This window comes from Tachyglossus aculeatus, chromosome 1 (assembly GCF_015852505.1).
Source record: "Tachyglossus aculeatus isolate mTacAcu1 chromosome 1, mTacAcu1.pri, whole genome shotgun sequence".
NCBI lineage: Eukaryota > Metazoa > Chordata > Mammalia > Monotremata > Tachyglossidae > Tachyglossus > Tachyglossus aculeatus.
This window is the reverse complement of record NC_052066.1, coordinates 95,972,542-95,994,138: the sequence shown is the minus strand read 5'-3', so window position 1 is coordinate 95,994,138 and position 21,597 is coordinate 95,972,542. Positions and strand designations below refer to the sequence as shown.

The 21,597-nt window shown below is 49.2% G+C and overlaps 1 protein-coding gene across 1 annotated transcript in view; it reads left to right on the top strand.

The window, feature by feature from the left end:
• The window catches only part of ATP1B3 (ATPase Na+/K+ transporting subunit beta 3), a 50,408-nt gene extending 40,613 nt beyond the window's left edge, over positions 1 to 9,795 (top strand). Inside the window, exons 4-7 of the mRNA XM_038743293.1 lie at positions 2,365 to 2,549; positions 3,835 to 3,885; positions 7,352 to 7,438; positions 8,756 to 9,795. Of these exons, the coding sequence (XP_038599221.1) occupies positions 2,365 to 2,549; positions 3,835 to 3,885; positions 7,352 to 7,438; positions 8,756 to 8,929 (497 nt within the window). The 3' untranslated portion in view covers positions 8,930 to 9,795. The remainder of the gene's footprint in view (positions 1 to 2,364; positions 2,550 to 3,834; positions 3,886 to 7,351; positions 7,439 to 8,755) is intronic.
• Positions 9,796 to 21,597: the final 11,802 nt, after the last annotated feature.

Below are 21,597 nucleotides of genomic sequence, written 5' to 3'. Positions count from 1 at the left end.
GCAGTTAGCAGACCCGGGATTAGAGCCCCGGTCCTCTAACTCCCAGGCCTGTGCTCTCTCCACTAGGCCATACTGCTTCTCTAAGTTTCCACCTTCCCCTTCACCCTTTCTGCAGTCGTACTTGGTGCTAGCAGTAAAATGAGAGTGAAAGGAAAAATCAAGAACTGGCTGCCTACCTCCTTGATGAACTTTTGCTTGGCTGGCATCAACCAGGCAGGGACGAATGTGGCCCTCTGGAATCTGTTGATAAATTTCAAGTTCATTTGTGGGAATTTTCACTGCAGAGTTCGCACCCTGCGGGGAAATTTCCCCAAGGGGTAACTAGAAATTTGGAAGCAGCCTATGGAAAACTGCTTGGCCTGCCTCCAATTTCCCCTCAGTCCACCACACCCCGGCCTGACAACTTTATAGGTGTGGAGTGAGTTTAATGTTTTCCCATATCTAGGTGTGCTTATGGACACCTTAATGGAGCCCACAGCTGCAGAAAAAGCTGCCATTTTTTATTTGATGGTATTTAAGTGTTTACTAAGTGTCAAACACTGTTCTAAAGCACTGTGGTAGATTGAAGTGAATTAGACTGGACACAGTCCCTGTCCCGCATGGGGCTCACAGTCTAAGCAGGAGGGAGAAGAGGAGAACTGAGGCCCAGAAAAGTGAAATGACTTGCCCACAGTCACACAGCAAGCATTTGACAGAGCCGGGATTAGAGTCCAGGTCATCTGATTCCCAGGCTTATGCTCTTTCTACTAGGTCATGCTGCTTCATGCTCACAGTGCTGATCACAGTGCCTGGCACATAGTAAGTGCTTAGCAAATGCCATCATTATTAGGGTTTTATCTCCCAAGTTGCACATTGCTAGCCCAGGCCTCCCCCGACCCCCACATTATTATTATGGCATTTGTTAAGCACTTACTATGTGCCAAGCACTGTTCTAAGCACTGGGGTAGATACAGGGTAATCAGGTTGTCCCACGTGGGGCTCACAGTTTTAATCCCCATTTTCCAGGTGAGGTAGCTGAGGCACGGAGAAGTTAAGTGGCTTGCCCACAGCAAACAAGTGGCAGAGCCGAGATTAGAACCCATGTCCTCTAAATCCCAAACCTGTGCTCTTTCCACTTAGCCTATCTCTCATCCTATCCCGTCTGGACTACTGCATCAGCCTTCTCTCTGATCTCCCATCTTCGTGTCTCTCCCCACTTCAATCCATACTTCATGCTGCTGCCCGGATTGTCTTTGTCCAGAAACGCTCTGGGCATGTTACTCCCCTCCTCAAAAATCTCCAATGGCTACCAATCAATCTGCACATCAGGCAGAAACTCCTCACCCTGGGCTTCAAGGCTGTCCATCACCTCGCCCCCTCCTACCTCACCTCCCTTCTCTCCTTCTACAGCCCACCCCGCACCCTCCGTTCCTCTGCCGCTAATCTCCTCACCGTGCCTCGTTCTTGCCCGTCCCACCATCGACCCCCCAGCCCACGTCATCCCCCTGTCCTGGAAAGCCCTCCCTCTGCCCATCCGCCAAGCTAGCTCTCTTCCTCCCTTCAAGGCCCTACTGAGAGCTCATCTCCAGGAGGCCTTCCCAGACTGAGCCCCTTCCTTCCTCTCCCCCTCGTCCCCCTCTCCATCCCCCCATCTTACCTCTTTCCCTTCCCCACAGCACCTGCATATATGTATATATGTTTGTACATATTTATTACTCTATTTATTTTACTTGTACATATCTATTCTATTTTATTTTGTTAGTATGTTTGGTTTTGTTCTCTGTCTACCCCTTTTAGACTGTGAGCCCACTGTTGGGTAGGGACTGTCTCTATATGTTACCAACTTGTACTTCCCAAGCGCTTAGTACAGTGTTCTGCACACAGTAAGCACTCAGTAAATACGATTGATTGATTGATTAGCCATACTGCTTCACATATACACACCTGAAGGGAGGAGCTCCCTGGAACGGGAAGTAGGAAGTAGTATCTCGTTCCTTCTCTTCCATGGGCAAATGGCCCCTTCCGGATGCTCTTCCCAGCTAGCTGTTCGGATCTGTGATCCCAGAGGCTCAAGGGCCCCAGCTGTGTGCTTTGGGGGTGTGGTATGAGACTCTGTGCATCCGAGCCCACAAGTCGTTCCCCAGGCATGCTGGGCTGATGTTATTGCAGTTCCTTTTGTGGAAACAGAACGCGGAAAGGACGTGGAGCTCTGCGAGTGGAAATGTAGCTCTAGCCCTGAACTGTCTCATTGATGGTGTTTGTGTGCCTGCGTGTTAGCTAGCACCCTACAGATGCACTGCCTTTTGTAATGTTGATTTTTTGATGATGCTTTTTAGCCTGCATATGTATATATTCAGAAACATCCCCCTCCGTTTTCTCTTGTAGCCTATAATGATTCAAAGCAGAAGCAAAACATGGACTGTCCCATCGGAGTACTTTTTGAACAGAATTCCAGTCCTAAGAGGGCCTGTCGGTTTAACCGGACGCTGCTGGGACCTTGCTCTGGAATTAGTGATGGATCTTTTGGCTATTCTACAGGAGCCCCTTGTGTACTTGTGAAAATGAATAGAGTAAGTATATACTTAGCTTGGTTTGAGAGATCAAGGAGGTTTTTTTTAGTTTAGTTTTGTTTTTTTTTGCTGACGTGAGTTTTTTAAAGCTAAATCCTGTCTTTGGGATTTGTGTCGGTGTTATGAAGGCCGTTAAAACTCAGGACCATTCTTTCAAAGATAAATAGCATCAGAAATACAGTGGTTTAAACTAGATTTGAATATTTTAGTATCCTCTCTGCATATGTCAGTAAAGGGTCAGGCATATCAAGGTTAAAGATATTTTTGTGTGTGTGCGCACGCACGCACGCGCTGCTGAGATGAGGACTGGCCAGGGCATCAAGTCTCAAAGGCCTCCAAATTTCCTCTGTGCCCCATGTAGAAGCCTCTCCCATCGTTGTGCTTGTGGGGGCCTCCATACCCACCTGGGGACTTGGGGAAATGGTACTCCCAACCTAACCCCAGGCTGGTTTTTGCTTCCTCAGCTAGTTCAGACCTGTGTGAGAAGGCCCTCAGTCATGAGATTGAGCTCCTTCAATTGGGAGTGTTAGGTGACCGTCGAAGAAGCTAATGAGACTTGAAAAATATTCTCCTCTCCACATCTGAGGGGAGCTCAGATTCAGAATTTAAACAGTAAATAAGCAGGCTGGCTAAAGAGTGAGAGCAGAGCAGTAATTTTAGCTCTTCTCCCTGCCCCACCAATGAACTGGTCATTTTTTTAGCATGTGTAAAAGCCCAACATTGTTACCCAAGGAAAGATGTAGAGGCCAAGGATGAAAGGAATGAACTGAAGCCCCGCGGTTCTCATTTCTGTAGTGCACGAGGCCTGTGGTTCAGAACCTGGCCCTAGCAGACTTTCAGTGTTTTTCTTCTCAACCCCAGAAAGAAAATACAGGGTGGAAATAATTGAGCATGTGTGGAGCATTCACTTTTGGGCTAAGGATTTGAAAGCTCTCTGGGTGTCTTATTGGGCTGGAAGTTCTCGAAGGTGGCGGTGAAGAAGCTGTTGCTATTTACGCTCCCGGGCAGGGCAGGGCTTCTGCCCTGTCTGGGCTGAAAGAAGTGATGGGGAGAATCCTCCTCCCCACCCCCTGGCCAGAACTCTACCCCTGCGATGGCAGGGGGCCATAAGCCCACGGGATGCTGAAAGGGCCGGAGCCAACTCGAAACCGGAGGGTAGCTCGGGCGCATGTAGGAAGAGATTGGTGGGGAATCTAACAGTTAGATTTCTCAAGTGCATAGAAAAGCTGGTTGAACCATTTTTCGGTGTGAGATGAGAATTAATGGTCATTTTCTTTAACCCCAGATAATTGGATTAAAACCTCAAGGGAAACCATCCATAACCTGTCTTGCCAAGGTTAGTATCCCATTCAAGATAAACATGTGACTTCCTCCTCAAGCCTATTAATTCCTTTGAAGTATTTGTTCAATCTAATTGAGAGCTTGTGCACGCTTTTTTGTGTCAGTAACATCCTGTTATTCCAAACTGTCCACAGTTTTCCCAGTCGTCTGCTTAACCATTGAATGGCTAATTTCCCACCCCTCTGAATTAGTTGTTTGAATGTTTTTGATATTGGTACGATGATAGTTTCTTTACCTCGTTAAAGTGGATTTGAGATTTTCATTCTTTCTCCGTGTTTTGTTGCTGTGGTTCGATAGACACTATCTTTAACATGGTTCATTTACAAATTGTTTTGTTTGGGTACTCAACTTCATAGTTGAGGGTCCCTTTTCTAGTTTCCATCTCATCTCTGTGTTATTTTCTTTCCATGCTGCAAATTCAACTTTAAATTAATCCATTTGGGATGGGTAAGAGTAAGAGGAGAAATCGAGTAGTTGCCATGTTAAATCCTGCTTGTAAAATTGTGACTGGGAATATGAACTTTATAATACACAGAATAACCCAAGATACTAACAGTCCATTTGTAGTTGCTGCATAGCTCACAGGTGTGTTGAATGTGAGATGGTGTTTCTCCTAGTTTAAGTTCAAGCTTGGTATCCATTTTTAATGCTTGCATAATTCCTTTAAACAAAAATCACAAGTCGCTGTCTCATTTGGGCAGAGATTTCTTGATTTACAGGAAAGTTATTCAGTGCTTAAGGGGACAGTTATTGAGTACATAGAGCAGAGAATGATAAAAGCCAGGAGGATCCTGGCTTCTAATCTAGGTTGAGCCGTGTATTCATATGACCGTGGGCAATTCACTTTACCTCCTTATGCCTCAGTCAGCCCAGCAGGAAACTTGGATAAAAAGCCAGGACCTCACTGAAAACCAGATGCTGCATCTGAGCTGAGCTTTCCTTGGTAAATAAATTCTTTTAAACGTTTAGTTAGCATGTAATATCTGCTGTTGCCTTGACAGACCATTGTGGCCGCATTGTTGTCCAAGTGTCCACTTTCTAGACATGCTTCCACAAAGCGTTTTTGCCCCCCCGTTGGCTGTTTCTCAGAATTTTTTTTTGTGATGTGTGACTTCATATGTTGTGGTGTTCACGAGTCCAGGCGTTTTAAGAGCTTTTACTCCATCGATGAGCTCCGCGCCCTTGGGCCGTAAAGAATGGGAGGCGCCTGTGGCGTGGGAAGAGCGGAAGCAGTGGGAAAAATCTCTTTTCAGCTTCGCTCCAAGGCAAAATCCCCCACCAGCCACTGTGGTGTCACCTCTGCCCCACCTCGGCCTGGCAAGCATGTCATGGGCATGAGGGAGGGAGACTATGTACACCAAGGCGATTGACACAGCCAGTTCATAAATTGTCCGGTGCTGCTGTCTGGGAGCCTCGCAGCAGTTGTGGTAAATAGCCACGGTTGCCACCTCCCCCTCAATGTAGGTTGGATATGTATGTAGACTGAAGATCTCTTCAATTTTCTAGAGACCTTGGTCTTTCTGGACATGAGTTGTTTTTTTGTTTTGTTTTGTTTTTGTTTTTTTAAATTAAATTTTGTGCTTTGAGTACTAACATTTTTAATGTAATGTTCTTCTGTTTGGTCTATAATTTGCACCTTCTGAACGACTGTTGATCCTTTCTTGTTTGCTCTCGTTATAGTAAGAGCTCTGAAAATATATATGAGGTTTGCTGTGATTTGATACCTTCTGCATCCATCCCTAAATAGGCGAGCCCTTTCAAAAGCAGCCCACTGGGAACTAAATGAACTTCTCTGTAGGGTGCGGACCCAAAGATTGAACTTGGTAGGGTTACGTAATCTAAAAAAAGCAAGGAAAAGATTTGTAAACTCGGACGATCATAAAGTGGCATTCGGCCTGTTGTTTTATGGCCCGTAACAGAGCCTTAGCTCTCAGAGGGGCCTTTCAGGCAGGCCTCCCCTCAAAGACAGGAAGAAAGCGAAGCCACTCGTTGAAACTTGCCTTTCTTCTGTGCAAGTGGAAGCCTCCTCTCTTTCCTGTTTCGTGGTCTTTCCCACTTGCCACTGAGAACCCGTCCATTTTCCCAGAGAGTCTAATTGCAGCCCACCTTGGGCTCCCCTCCTCCTGCTAAAGATCCTTTGGCCATGCCTCTTAAGTCCTGGGGGGCATCCCGTGAGGACTAACCCTGTGAGGGAAAGAAAACATCTTTTCTCACATGAGATTTGGCCTGCCTTAGGGGGCTGTCCTTTCTCTGGCCGGGAAGGAGTAGGGGGCAGCTTTCAAGAGTGTTTTTAGTCCGGGTGCTTGAAGGAGAAAGGAGATTGGTTCGGTTCGACCCTGGACACCCAGTGTGGTTGTATTGGCGCCGAGTCCAGGGGGTGACCTGCCCCACCTCACCCCCCGTGGGGTTGGGCTCTGACTGGCGCCGGGCTGGGTGTGGGTCAGCGATTGGATTCTGAATTGGGTTGCAGCTGTGGGGGTATAAGGCAGGGTGAAAAGAGCGGAAAGGAAGGAAGCAAGCAATTGTCAGGTCAATAATTTTGTAGATTCCCTTTTCTGAATTGGCTGCCGATAGATTGGCACAGATGCATCTGGATTGGGTGGGGCCTGGGTTCAGGTGACGATGGAAGGGTAGGTGTGGCAGGACTTCCCCAACCATGACCTCCCTTGCCTCGCCCAGCCCCATCCAGGGAGACCCTCTTCAAAGGGCATCTATAATATTCTAGCAACAGGGGGGTTATCCTGTGGCCTTCCCTGACCCGATAGGGGATCCGTCCCATCCCAGAACAGAAATTTTCAGAGTGGGGTGCCAGCCCCTCCTAATATTCCCCTATTCCTCCCCGCTGGGGTGCTGATGGCTGCGATTAGCAGTGGGGTCTAGTGAATAAAGCATGGGGCTGGGAGTCAGAAGGACCTAGGTTGTAATCCTGGCTCTGCCACTTATCTGCTCTGTGACCTTGGACGAGTCACTTCACATCTCAGGGCCTTAGTTACCTCACCTGTGAAATGGGGATTAAGACTGTGAGCCCCATGCAGGACGTGGACTGGGTCTGATCTGATTAGCCTGTATCTACCCCAGTGCCTAGTACAGTGCCTGGCACGTAGTAAGCGCTTAACAAGTACCACTGGAAAACAAAAAAGAGCAAGACTCATGCTAGAGCTTGCAGGGGGGGCAGGATCTCAAGGCTTTTGTTAGCTTGTAGTTGATGGGTTTGGGACCCAGATGTGGATGGAGTGGGGAGCCCCATGAGGGCAGCCAGAGAGAAGGGAGAGGGCCTAATTTGGGGGTGCCCCATCCTGAAGCCCCCCCCACAAGATAGGAGAGGCTGCTGTTCCTCCTCCTGGCTGTAAGTGCTTTCCCTGCCCCACCCCACTTTGATTGAGTGCGATTGTTGGTTTTGAGATATTTACTACTCATCTTTTCTTTAGAAATTAAAAAAAATCTCTTGTTTTCCATTTTAGGAATCAAGCAAAGTGCAAGTCACCCATTATCCTGAAAATGGAGCTATTGACTTATCATATTATCCCTACTATGGGAAAAAATTACACGTAAGTATGACTGAATAGCTGCTTTTGTAGGTTGCGAATGGAACACCAGATCTATGTAGATTAACGTCCAGGTGGGTGGATAAATGGTGATCATTGTTAGGTGGAGGGGTTAAATTTGGGTTGGGTTGGTGGTCCTGCCTCAGTTTCCACTTTCCTGTGGAGGTTAGAATGCCCGGGTCTGCTGCTGGTTGCTGAACTCACCTAAAGGTGTTTTTGACATTGGGTCTTCCTGCCCTCTGCCCTGAGATCCTTTCACCCTCCTCTGGGCACAAAGCGTGTTTGGGAGCAGGGTCAGCACAGTTCCCAGCAAGCGGAGCAGCCTTCCCTGGGGGACCCTTCTGTGTCACTCTTTATTCACCCTCCCTCAGCCCCACAGCACTCGTGTACTTACCTGTAATTCATTTCTTTATATACACGCCTCTCTTCCCCCTCTAGACTGTAATCTTGTCGTAGGCAGGGTACGTGTCTACCGACTCAATTTGGGTACTGCCTTTTGAGCAGCTCTTCAGCTGGGGTCCCCACCTTTGGGGAGCTGAGTCATTTATGTCCACGGGTCTCCAGAAATGCATACACCCCTGCTCTGCCTTTTTGGGGGGAGATGGTGGAAAGGGATGCTTCTCCAGCTCACTCATGGTTCCTGTGTTCCCCCAGAGGGGAGTGCTCTGCTCTGCTGGCCTCCTGGGGCTCAGCCACCCACTAAGCAGGCGGCCTCTGTTTTCTACTTAGGGTCCCTTTAGACTGTAAGCTCATGGCCAGGGAGTGTGTCTGTTGTATGGTTGTATTGTACTCTCCCAAGTACTTAGTACAGTGTTCTGAACAAGGTAACCGCTCAGTAAATACGATCAACTGACTGACTTAAAAAAAAAATTGCCCCAAACCCCTACAAAAGTTCCCACTTTCCAAACTGCTGCTCCCCCTTTTCTTCTCATTTGTCACTATCAGCTTGAAACAGAAGCAAGTTTCCTACCGTTTTCCCTGTGTCTGTGTGAAAGGCAGGTTTTCCATTCACTCCCCCTCACCCCCCCCCCCAACATTCCTTCCTTCCTTCATTCCCACCCCCACTCCCAATAATAGTGTCAGCAAACTGGGGCCTTCACATTTTGTTTTGCGTTGGGTTGCATTGCTAGTGTGTGTGAGAACTGGGAGTTGGAGAGAGAAAGAGCAGGCAAGACTGGAACTGGAACGCTCAGTTTCAAAGGGCCTGGATGCAGGTAAGCTGGGCCGAGCCACCATTTTGCTCTCTGCCCTTCCTCCCTCGTTCATCTCCCCCTTTGCCCCCTATCTTTATTTAAGCATCTCTCTCTCTCTCTCAACCAGGTGGGCTACCTGCAGCCGTTGGTAGCCGTCAAGATCGCATTCAACCCCCTCAATGGTACCAAGGAGGAAGTGTCGGTGGAGTGCAAGATAATGGGATCCCCCAACCTGAGAAACCAGGATGATCGGGACAAGTTCTTGGGGCGCGTGGTCTTCAAAATAACAATGAGCGAATAGTCTGAGTAGCCAATCTCCACCGAGTCAATGTTGTGTTGTCTGTCTTCATCTTGTATCCGCTGGACCTGCCATTCTAGAATTCGAGACCATCTTGGAGACGGCTGGGGTGGCTCCTGCCGGAAAAGGAACAGGATGACATGGGTTCCAGCCCCTCCCAAGTCACTGCCGTTGCCTCTGCTCAGCCCATTGGACCGGTGGACAGACATAGACGTGTCATATTAGGGACCTGTAAATAGCTGATTCCAGACAAGTAATAATGGTGGTCTTTGTCCTGTTCTATCTAATGGGGTATTTTCTCCAAGTGAGTGTCTAAAGCTTAATGTGCTGTGCTCTGTAAATATTTTATTGATTTAACACTGGTTTAACTGTCGTATCTCAACGCCAACACAGATTTAGGGATCACGTGATCAAAAGTCAATGGTACAGGACCAACCGACGGTGATTTTAATAACCTCTGCGAGAATTGGGTGGAGACACTACGTTCTGTATGCAAGGAAGGAAAACGAAATAAACATGGATTTTAAAAGTGTTTTAGCATGGATTTTTGGAAACTTCAAGTGCTACATTAATCTAGATTTGTGTGTGTGCTTGGCACGGCGTGGGTGTCTAATGCATGTGGGGAAAATAGTGGAAGGGCAGGAATTTTAGTGGGGGAATTGACTCTGTTGTAAATTGTGTCCAGCATTATAAAGCTAGAATGCAATTAGCCAGTGTTAATTTAAACTTGAATGCAGCATCAAAATGAGTGTATTTTTAAAAATGTGTTTACTTTAGACTTGTTATAACTAGACAGAAGTTTTGAGAAAGAGGTTCTGTTGTGGGATTCTCCTGCCCTTTGCCAATAAAGTGGAAATCCCAGTGTGAAAGAATTATTGTTCTGACAGTAAAGCTAAGTTTATAGAGGCATAATTCGGAAGTACCCGAAACACGATTCCTGTCACACAACTGTGGGTAAACGGTGGGGATGTCGATGCTTTGTAAGCTGATGCAGTGGGATTTTCTCTGACTGAAACAATAAGTTTTTCTTCTGGGGAAGGGTTACTGTGGGGACCGCGTCAGGTGTGGTCTGTGGAGGGGAAGGTGGGGGCGGAAGGTCCTGCCTCATTCTGGGGGCTCCTGCTCCGCTTCCTACTGCCATCGCAGAGGCACCCGGGAAACAACTGGATCCAGCAGCTTCCAAAGATAGCTGATGAATCTTTAATTAAAAAAAAAAAATTAAAACACAGCCCATGGAGATAAGTCTTCCCTCTTCAACCTCACGGTTTGTGGGTCTTGTCTCCCAGAGAGCAGTGCAGTCAATTTATGGTAGTGATAATAATGTGTTAAGTGCTTACTATGGGCCAGGCACTGTTCTAAGAAGTGGGGTGGTTACGAGCAAATCCAGTTGGACCCAGACCCTGTCCCATGTGGGGCTCACAATCTTAATCTTCATTTTACAGATGAGGCGACTGAGGCACAGAGAAGTGAAGTGACTTGTCCAACATCACACAGCAGACAATAGGCAGAGCGGGGGTTAGAACCTAGGTCCTTCAGATTCTTAGGCCTGTGCTCTATCCACTAGACCATGCTGAGCGCTTACTGTATGCAGAGCACTGTACTAAGCACTTGGGAGAATACAGTGCAACAGAGTTGATAGATGTGTTCCCTGTTTACAACTCCTAATATGAGCCAAAGAGCACTTGTTACTACAATCCCATCATCCTGCTGGGGGAAGTGGTGGGTCAGTATACATTTTCTAGCTGTCCATCCTGCTCCCACCCTCAGCCCCTCCAGACCCGCTAGAAGTGGATGGGTGCCTTGATGTTCGCAGCCTGGTTTGGAGGCGCAGACCAGGAGGCCCAGTTTAAGGTCTTTTTAAGCCTGGGATGGGCAGGGGAGGGGGTGTGCATTGAGAGCTGGAAGGAGACCCTAGGGTGGCAACATCAGGGCTCAGACTGGGGCTCCTGAGGACTGTGGGGGTTCAAGGAGTCGCCAGAACTGGGTTCGACTGACACATACCAGCTCATCATGAGTCACTACAATTCCTATCACTCATCTTTGAAATCTAACTCTGACCACAACTTCCTTTACCTTCCTTCTCTACAAAAACATCCTCTCCCCTAACAGAGCCCGGTGACCCGTGGTCCCCCTCAGCCTCTCCTCTCGATGCGCTCCCTGAATCCCAAGCCCACCTCTCCTGTAACTTCCCGGACTAGGGGAAGAGCGCACTGTTGGCGGCAATCCAGCCTCTAGTTATCCATCTCACGTTCTTCAGCTCCTGCCATAACTGCCCTCTAGTCTGCTCAGAAACCCCCGCCTCCCTTAATGCCTCCCATGCCCACTGCCCAGAGCAAACATTCCAGACTTAATGCCCTCCTCAACCCCCAGTGATGCCCCACCTTCTCAGCCTGATGCCCTTGCCAACTAATTTCTTGACTGAATTGAAATCTTTAAGCGGGAACTCCCCAAGATCTCACTTGATTAGCTCCCTCCTCCACCCCTTCAACTCTCCTTCCCAGCCATCTTAAGAAGACAATTTCTGCCTGCTTTTGAAATTTTATCATTTCTACCTGGGCCTTACCCTCGGCTTCAAGGCTGTCCATCACCTCACCCCCCCCCACCCCCAACTCCCTTCTCTCCTTCTACAGCCCAGCCTGCATCCTCTGCTGCTCTGCCACTAATCTCCTCACTGTGCCTCGTTCTCGTCTGTCCCGCCGTCGACCCCCGGCCCATGTCATCCCCCGGGCCTGGAATGCCCTCCCTCTGCCCATCCGCCAAGCTAGCTCTCTTCCTCCCTTCAAGGCCCTACTGAGAGCTCACCTCCTCCAGGAGGCCTTCCCAGACTGAGCCCCCTCCTTCCTCTCCCCCTCCCCATCCCCCCTGCCTTACCTCCTTCCCCTCCCCACAGCACCTGTATATATGCTTGTACGTATTTATTACTCGATTTATTTTATTTGTACATATTTATTCTATTTATTGTATTTTGTTAATATGTTTTGTTTTGTTTGCTATCTCCCCCTTCTAGACTGTGAGCCCATTGTTGGGTAGGGACTGTCTCCATATGTTGCCAACTTGTACTCCCCAAGCGCTTAGTACAGTGCTCTGCAAACAGTAAGCGCTCAATAAATACGATTGAATGAATGAACCCTCTGCATCTTATAAAGTGTGCTTGTGCCAATCCTTTTCCTTGCTCTGCCCACCATCCTCATTCTTCTCTCTCCTATAGCTCTTCCCCTGCCGCTTTCAAAGATGCTCACATGTCTCCTATCCTAGGAAAATAATAGCTCTTTCATACTAACCATCGCTGTCTAAGCTCCTTGAGCCAGTTGTTAACACTTGTTGCCTCTGCTTTTATTTATGGTGTTTAAGCACACATCAAGCTCTGGGGTAGCTACAAGCTAATCCAGTTGGACGCAGTCCGTGTCCCACATGGGGCTCACAGTCTTAATCCCCATTTTACAGCAGAAGAAACTGAACCCAAGGAAACGATGTGACTTGCCCAAGGTCCCACAGCAGACCTGCGGCAGAGCTGGAATTCATTCATTCAATCGTATTTATTGAGTGCTTACTGTGTGCAGAGCACTGTACTAAGCGCTTGGGAAGTACAAGTTGGCAACAGATAGAGATGGTCCCTATCCAACAGCAGGCTCACAGTCTAGAACATAGTAAGCGCTTAATAAATGCCATCATTATTATTATTATTATTAGAAGGGGGAGCCCAGGTCCGGGCTTTATCCATTAGGCCACGTCGCTTCCATTTTCTCTCCACCTCTCGCCTTGATAATGATGGCATTTATGAAGCACTTACTACGTGCAAAGCACTGTTCTAAGCGCTGAGGAGGTTACAAGGTGGTCAGGTTGTCCCACGGGGGGGCTCACAGTCTTAATTCCCATTTTACAGGTGAGGTCACTGAGGCCCAGAGAAGTGACTTGCCCAAAGTCACACAGCTGACAAGTGGCGGAGCCGGGATTTGAACCTCACAGCAGGCAGCATCTGTACCATCATCATCAATCGTATTTATTGAGCGCTTACTGTGTGCAGAGCACTGTACTAAGCGCATGTAACGAAGAGGTGAGGTGGGCTGAGAGACCGCGTCCCCCCCCCCCTCCTGCCTCCCCCTTATTCTACCTCTCCCCAGGTAGGACTGCCCTCAACTGCCTCCTCCCGCTGGCACAGCCCGGCTGCGTCTTCACCTCCCCGACCCAAATCCACAGAAAGTCAGGAGGATTTAGGGGTTGCAGTGGCGCTTGCGCTGGTGATGGCTTGGGATGGGGGCAGGTCATTGCTGTCCCCATATGAACAGTAAAATGGGCTAAATAGGGTCACACTCACCTCGGGAAGCAGGGTGGCTCAGTGGAAAGAGCCTGGGCTTTGGAGTCAGAGGTCATGGGTTCAAATCCCGGCTTTGCCAACTGTCAGGTGTGTGACTTTGGGCAAGTCAAATGACCTCATCTGTAAAATGGGGATTAAGACTGTGAGCCCCCCCCCGTGGGACAACCTGATCACCTTGTTACCTCCCCAGTGCTTAGAACAGTGCTTTGCACATAATAAGTGCTTAATAAATGCCATTATTATTATTATTAGGAAGGGCCATGGCTTGCTCATTCATTCATTCAATAATTATTGAGTGCTTACTGCGTGCAGAGCACTGTACTATGCGCTTGGGAGAGTACACTACAACAATAAACAGACATTCCCTGCCCACAACGAGCTTAATAATAATAATGATGGCATTTGTTAACCACAACAAGCTTAATAATAATAATGATGGCATTTGTTAAGCACTTTCTATGTGCCAAGCACTGTTCTAATGATGATGGCATTTGTTGAGCACTTACTATGTGCCGAGCCCTGTTCTAAGTGCTGGGTTAGATACGAGGTTATCAGATTGTCCCCCGTGGGGCGCACCAGTCTTAATCCCCATTTTACAGATGAGGGAACTAAGGTCCAGAGAAATGACCAATGTTGCCAATTTGTACTTCCCAAGCGCTTAGTACAGTGCTCTGCACATAGTAAGCGCTCAATAAATACGATTGATGATGATGATGATGAAGTGATTTGCCCAAAGTCACACAGCTGACAAGTGGCGGAGTCAGAATTAGAACCCACTACCTCTGACTCCCAAGTCCGGGATCTTGCCACTAAGCCACGCTGCTTCTGTCTGTCTCCCCCTCTAGACAAGCATTAATATAAATAAATCAATTACATTTATTTATAGCGTTATTGGGGGAGGGAGGGGGCGGGTGTGCATACACAGTCTCCAAGAGGGCAGGGATCAGCTGAAAACCCCTGGTCCGGAGATAAAAGTCCTCTCAGCTAAAGTCTTTCCCTACCTCCCGCCTCAGCCGTGGGTGAGAAGTCAGTAATAATAATACCTGACTGCACTAAGCCCAGGGATGGATACAAGCAAATCGGGTTGAACACAGTACCTTTCCCACATGGGGCTCAGTCTTAATCCCCATTTTACAGATGAGGCAACTGAGGCCCAGAGAAGTGACTCGTCTAAGGCCTTACAGCAGACAAGTGGCGGGGTCAGGATTAGAACCCAGGTCCTTCTGGCTCCAGCCCGCCTTGCGTGGTGGAGCGCTTAGTACAGTGCTCTGCACACAGTAAGCGCTCAATAAATACGATTGATGATGTCGATGATGGTGCCCAGCGTTGCAGGGCCATGGCGGGGACGGTGAGCCCTCATACGCCGCAGGATGTGACTCACCGCTGCCGGCAACTATGGACGTTTTGTGGCCTCCAAGCTTAACAACTGCCCTAACGTCTGCTCAAGCCAACCGAGAGAGTTACCAGCCTGGGAGGGGGCAGCCGGCTAGACATCTTAGCAGCGGATAGAGCACAGGCCCGGGACTCAGAAGGTCTGCTGTGCGACCTTGGGCAAATCACTTCACTTCTCTGTGCCTCAGTTACTTCATCTGTAAAATGGAGATTGAGACTGTGAGCCCCACAGGGGACGGAGACCGTGGCCAGTGTGATCTGCTTGTACCCACCGTGGTCTCTGGATAATAATACCACTGTTATTATCGTTATTAATATTATTAATAATAGGTCAACTCTGGAAATGGCATCTTGTTTTAGTTTCAGGCCTCCGGCTACACCAAATTCTCTGCTGCTTTGGGGAGTGAGTCACAAAAGCTTATTATGGTGGTTTAAGTTTTGATTTTAAATGAAGTATTGCATCACACTACCGAGCCATTTCCACCGTAAGGCTCTTGGTGTGGGGGTGACTCAGGGAGCCGGCTCAGCCTCACCCCACCCAATCCGGCCCAGCGCTGTGGTAAGCACTGGGCATGGGGTTGGATGCACGGTGCTGTTGAGGGGGCACAGGGACCCCAAAGAAGTGAAGTGACTTCTAAGGCCAGGCAGCAAGCAAAGCACGAGAAGCAGCGTGGTTCAGTAGGAAAGAGCACGGGCTTTGGAGTCAGAGGTCATGGGTTCAAATCCCGGCTCCACCAATTGTCAGCTGTGTGACTTTGGGCAAGTCACTTAACTTCTCCGGGCCTCAGTTCCCTCATCTGTAAAATGGGGATTAAATCTGTGAGCCCCACGAGGGACAACCTGATCACCTTGTAACCTCCCCAGCGCTTAGAACAGTGCTTTGCACATAGTAAGCGCTTAATAAATGCCATCATTATTAAATGGCAGTGCCGGGGTTCGAATAACAATAATGATGGGGTTTCTTAAGCACTTGACTCTGTGTCAAGACACAAGCTCATCAGGTTGGATGCACTCCCTGTCTCCCAGTAATCCCCATCTGTAAAATGGGGATTAAGACTGTGAGCCCCATGTGAGGGAACCTGATCACCTTGTATCCTCCCCAGTGCTTAGAACAATGCTTTGCACATAGTAAGTGCTTAACAAATGCCATCATTATTAATAATCCCTACGGATGAGGTAACTGAGGCACAGAGAAGTTGTATATATGTATATATACATACACCTGTATATATGTTTGTATATTTATTACTCTATTTACTTATTTATTTATTTTACTTTTGTACATATCTATCCTATTTATTTTATTTTGTTAGTATGTTTGGTTTTGTTCTCTGTCTCCCCCTTTTAGACTGTGAGCCCCCTGTTGGGTAGGGACTGTCTCTATATGTTGCCAATTTGTACTTCCCAAGCACTTAGTACAGTGCTCTGCACATAGTAAGCGCTCAGTAAATACGATTTGATGATGATGAGAGAAGTTAAGTGACTTGTCCAAGGTCACACAGCAAGGCAAGTGGCAGAGTCGGAATTAAGAAGACAGGTCTCCTGTCTCCTAGACGCACACTCTCTCCACTAAGACAAGAAAGCTCTGGTGTAGGTGGGTATCTTCTACTCCATCCCAACAGAGTTCCCCAGCCGCCCCCACCCCCAACCCTCCACCTTGCCACCATTTTCACTGCTGCCTATTGTCTTCTGGCCACTCCCTTCGACGAGGTTCCCCAAACCACGGCCTGTGGCTTCCTGCTTGCCTCCTAACTACACCCTCTTTGCCTGCCTCCTTGCTCGAGTCCGACAGTGCCCGGACAGCTCAAAAAGGTGGCAGAGAAGAAAGCAGAAGTACCAAATCAATCAATCTATTGAGCACTTACTGTGTGCAGAGCACTGTAGTAAGCGCTTGGGAAGTACAAGTTGGCAACATATAGAGACAGTCCCTACCCAACAGTGGGCTCACAGTCAGAAAGGTTTGTGAATGTGACTTCAGGGAGATGTCAAGATGCCCGATGCCCGTATATCAGTGTCAGAGAAGCAGCATGGCTTACTGGATAGAGAGCACGGTGAGTCAGAAGGATCTGGGGTCTAAGCCCGACTCCACCACGTGTCAGCTGGGTGACCTTGGACAAGTCATTTCACTTCTCTGCACCTCGCCTGTAAAATCAGGATTAAAACTGTGTGCCCCAAGAGGGACATAATCTGTGTCCAACCTGATTAACTTTTATCTACCCCAGCACTTAGTACAGTGTCTGGTACTCTGGGAAGCAGCGTGGCTCAGTGGAAAGAGCACGGGCTTGGGAGTCGGAGGTCATGGGTTCTAATCCCGGCTCTGCCACACGTCTGCTGTGTGACCTTGATCAAGTCTCTTAACTTCTCTAAGCCTCAGTTACCTCATCTGTAAAATGGGGATTAAGACTGTGAGCCCCATGTGGGGCAACCTGATCACCTTGTATCCTCCCCAGTGCTTAGAACAATGCTTTGCACATAGTAAGCGCTGAACAAATGCCATCATCATTATTATTATTACTCAGTAAGCTTTACAAATACCATAAAAGAAAAAAAATCTAAAACTGAACTCATCATTTCTGCAAAACCCTCTCCCCCACCTAACTTTCCCTTCACTGCTGAACACCACCACCATCCAACTAGTCTCACGAGCCAAAACCTTGGCATTATCCTTGACTCCGCCCTCTCCTTCAACACGCTCCTCCCCCCGACATATTCAATCTGTGCTAAACCCTGTTGGTTTTTCCTCCACAAATTTTCCGATCTGCCCCTCCAGTATAGCCACCACCCTGCTTCAGGCAGTCGTCATTTTCAGGCCCAATGTATCAGCCTCCTGGCTGACCTCCCTGCCTCCTGTCCCGTTTCCCCCACCCCGGGCCCTGTCCAATCCATACTTCACTTTGCTGCCCAGATCATCTTTCTGCATGCATCTTCCTTCTCCTCAGTAACCTTCATTGGTTACCCATTCCTCTCCACGTGAAGTAGAAATCCTGACCATTGGCTTCAAGGCAAGAAAAGCAGCAAGAGCCCGGGCTTGGGAGTCAGAGGTTGTGGGTTCTAATCCCGACTCCGCCACTTGTCAGCTGTGTGACTTTGGGCAAGTCACTTAATATCTCTGTGCCTCAGTTACTTCATCTGTAAAATGGGGATTAAAAGTGTGAGTCCCATGTGGGACACACTGAATACCTTGTATCTACCCCAGCGCTTAGAGCTGTGCTTGGCACATAGTAAGCGCTTAACAAATACCATCATTATTATTAAGGCCCTCCATCAGCTTTTTCTCCCTCTTTTTCTCTAGGCTCTTCTCCCACTGGACCCATTCCTCTCAAGTTCAACTCATCAATCAATCAATCAATCAGTCATATTTATTGAGCACTTACTGTGTGCAGAGCACTGTACTAAGCGCTTGGGAAGTACAAGTTGGCAACATAACTCATGCCTCATCCTTGTCCCTCCCACCTCCAATTTCTTGCTAACACCCTTCTGCCTTCCTAGACTTCCCTCCCCCACTTCAAGTCTGACAGACCATTACTCTCCCTATCTGAAATCACAGTTTATCCAAAAGACTTTGTCCAATTGATTTTTCTTCTCCCCAGGTCCATTCCCCAAGTACGCATTTATGCACTCCGCTTCCCAAAGCATTCTTCTAGCCTGGAAACTCCTTGTAGGCAGGGAGACCAACTCTATTATATTGTTACTCTCCCCAATGCTTCATACAATGCTCTGCAAACAGTAAGCACTCAATAAATACCACTGAATCCTGAACATACTTATAGACCCTATTAATCCAGTAGATAGACCATAGAACTGGGTTCTAATCCCAGCTCTAGCCCTGACCTGTTGTGCGATCTTGGGCAAATTATTTAACTTTTCTGTGCCTTCAATACCTCAAAATGCAGATCAAATCTTTGTACCCCCCTACCTTTTAGACTGTGAGCCCCATGTGGGGCTTGGACTGTGACCAGTCTATCTCATACTTGATCCCAGTGTTTAGCACAGTGTTTGGCAAGTAGTTAATAAATATGGTATTAAGTACTCACCTAAATACCATTTTTTTCCTCATCTTCTAATTGTAAACTATTTTGCATCTCCCCTGTTAGAGAGTAAACTCTTTTTAAAATAGGGATCATACATTCTAATTCTTTTCTACTCTCCCAGTGCTTAGAACAGTGCTCTGACACAGTAGGTTCTTAATAAACACTACAGTTGATTGAGGTTTGGGTAGGTGAAGCAACCACACTCTTCGGCCTTTTCCAGATTTTGACTAAAGTGTTAAAAATGTGACTTTATCCACCATTCAGTCATAAAAACTAACAGCAAGGTTGAACACTGATCGAATAATTTAGCTGTCTAAAATCACATTTCCGTCCTAAAGCATCATGTTGTAAGGGCTGTTCTTAAACCCAGGATTTTCTTGTCTTTTCACAGCAATACAACACGTCTTATTGTGCCCTGCGGTTGTCGGCCCAGGCACAGGCTAAGTTAAGTCACAAGATAAATGAACAGGTAGGAGCCAGGCCAGGCCGTGCCGTGCCCGGGGTGGGGTGGATGAGGGAGGTGGGCGGGGGTGGCATGGAGCCCTGGCAGGGTGGTAAGGGGGCCGCCAAAATGAGATAACCGACAGGTATCAGCACCCACTGAGGAAGACTTTGTTCAAGAGAAACAGCGTGATCTAATGGACAGAGCACAGGCCTGGTAGTGAAAGTACCTGGGTTCTAGTCCCGGCTCCGTTACTTGTCTTCTGTCTGACCTCGGGCAAGTCGCTTCTCTTCTCTGGGCCTCGGTTACCTCATCTGTAAAATGGGGATTAAGATTGTGAGCCTCATGTTGGACAAGGACTGTGTCCAGCCTGATTACCTTGTATCTACTCTAGAGCTTAGTACAGTGCCTGGCACATAAGGACTTTACAAATAACATAAAAAAAAAAAAAATTAGTGTTCCACGGGGCCATGGAGAATGGGCTACTGAGCTCCAGCTGAGTCCGGCAGCCCGGCTGTTGGTCGGTTTAGGTTGCCACTGGTCTAGTGGGCAGCAGGGTGGAGGCCCTGGGCTGCTGTCTCTGGCCCGCAGCGCCAGTCCCGCCCCAGCCCAGCCCAGAACCCTGGGCAGGGCAGTGGCCACAGCTGCAAAAGGGGCAAATAACCACTCCGTCTCCTTGCGCTGGATCCCGACCAAGGGTAAACAGAACACGTGAGCTCCTCTAGACTGTGAGCTCGTTGTGGTTGCACTGTACTCTCCCAAGTGCTTACTACAGTGCTCTACACACACACAGGAAGCAATCAATCAATAACACTGACTGATTGATCCAGGGTGCCAAGCTGGTTCTACATCGCTGGGGAGGCAGCGGGTGTACCCCACACACTCCCCGTCCCAACCATCAGGCCCCCAGCAGCGGCACCCCAACTGCAAAAGTGCACAAAGGCTGGAGGCTGGCAGGGCATCGACCTCTCCCCTGACTGACCCCAAGCCACCCCAAGAAGAAGACTTGGCACGAAGATGGGTTAAAATGGTTTATTTCTCCTAGAGCATCGCTCGCTCCGCCCAGGGGCAGAGCCCCCACCTCAGGTGCTCCCAGAGAGAGGCACCAGCAGTATTTCCGGGCTGGGATGGAGTGAGTACAGAAATAGCCTCTTCTATCAAACTTCCATACAAAAATAGGGGTTTATATACAGAGTGGGGTGGGGGTAGGGAGGCGCAGGCTGAGCATCGTGTACCCCGGCGCCCAACCGCCCCGCTCCCGGCCCGCGAGTCCCCGCGCCCAGGCCCGTAGAGATGGTAGAGCTGGGGCCTTGGGGTCGACAGGGACAGGGCAGCAAGGCAACGTGGTGAAGCCTCCGCTCGGCTGTGGCTAACGGTAGTGGGGTTCCGTGCCCATCACCCTTTGTCTCCAAGGCGCCCTGGGCATGGGCAACCTCTGTGGACTCCCCTTGGCCAGCTGCCTGAACAAAGGGCACCGCGGTTGCCTGTGCTGATCTTTACCAGCCATGACCAGGGTCCCTCCTCTCAGGGTAGGGCCTGTACACACCCATCAGGACAGCCATTCCTTGGGCTGCACGGCCAATACCCGGTCTGCTGCCGGCAGCCTGGTCCTGGCCCGAGAGGCCTAAAGCACGCAGGAGTAGCTGCAGGGCTGCCCAATGGTGTAACAAGGCCGAAGAGCAGTCCGTAGCCCAGTGGACTGTTCAGTAGCCTAGGCCCAGGCAGGCCTCCACAGCTGGCCTCCCAGTAGCGAGAGGGCCTGGTTGCGCCTTCGGCATCTCCATGGGGGCTGGAGGCCGGGGCAGGGTGCTAGCCCGGGGAGACACTAGTTTTGGCTTTGTTGGGTTTTGACCCAGGTACCCTGGGGATGGAGTGGCTGTAGACAGGATTCCCTGCAGGACTGGGGTGTCCGCTGAGTTGTCCTGGGAGAAGGACTGTCTCTCTTTACCTGAACACCCCCAGTCCTCCCACTCCAGCCCCTTACTCCCCCCGCTGCCTGGTGTCTAGCTGGCCAGGCTACATCAGCACCGCTCATGCTGGCTACGTGTCTCGTGTCTCTGGGCAGAGAGACTCAAAGGAGAGGGGGTGGCTGGAGGTCAGAGGCGGCTGCAGGGGGACAGGAACCCGGGAACCACAGGCATCACCCCAGCTTCCCAAGGGGGATTCAGATGGAAAGCAGAGGGGGGTCCCCCGAAACCTGTGCATCGCTCACAGCCGGGCCTCTGTGTTCTGGAACAAGTTCCACACTAGGTGGGCACCGGGGCCCATTCTCTGGGTGCTGGGGGAGCAGGGCCCAGGAGCCCAGTTTGTTTCAGGCACACAGGTCTTGCTCAGTCGAACCCCTCCCCACCCCTCATCTTCTACTCCCTGTCTGGGGAAGGGAGGGGAGGGAAGGGGCTGGCTGCTCACCCATGAGGGCCCTGATGCTGGGCTGACTAGCAGAACAGCATCTCCAACTAGCCACCAGCCTAGACCGATACCTCACTTTGAG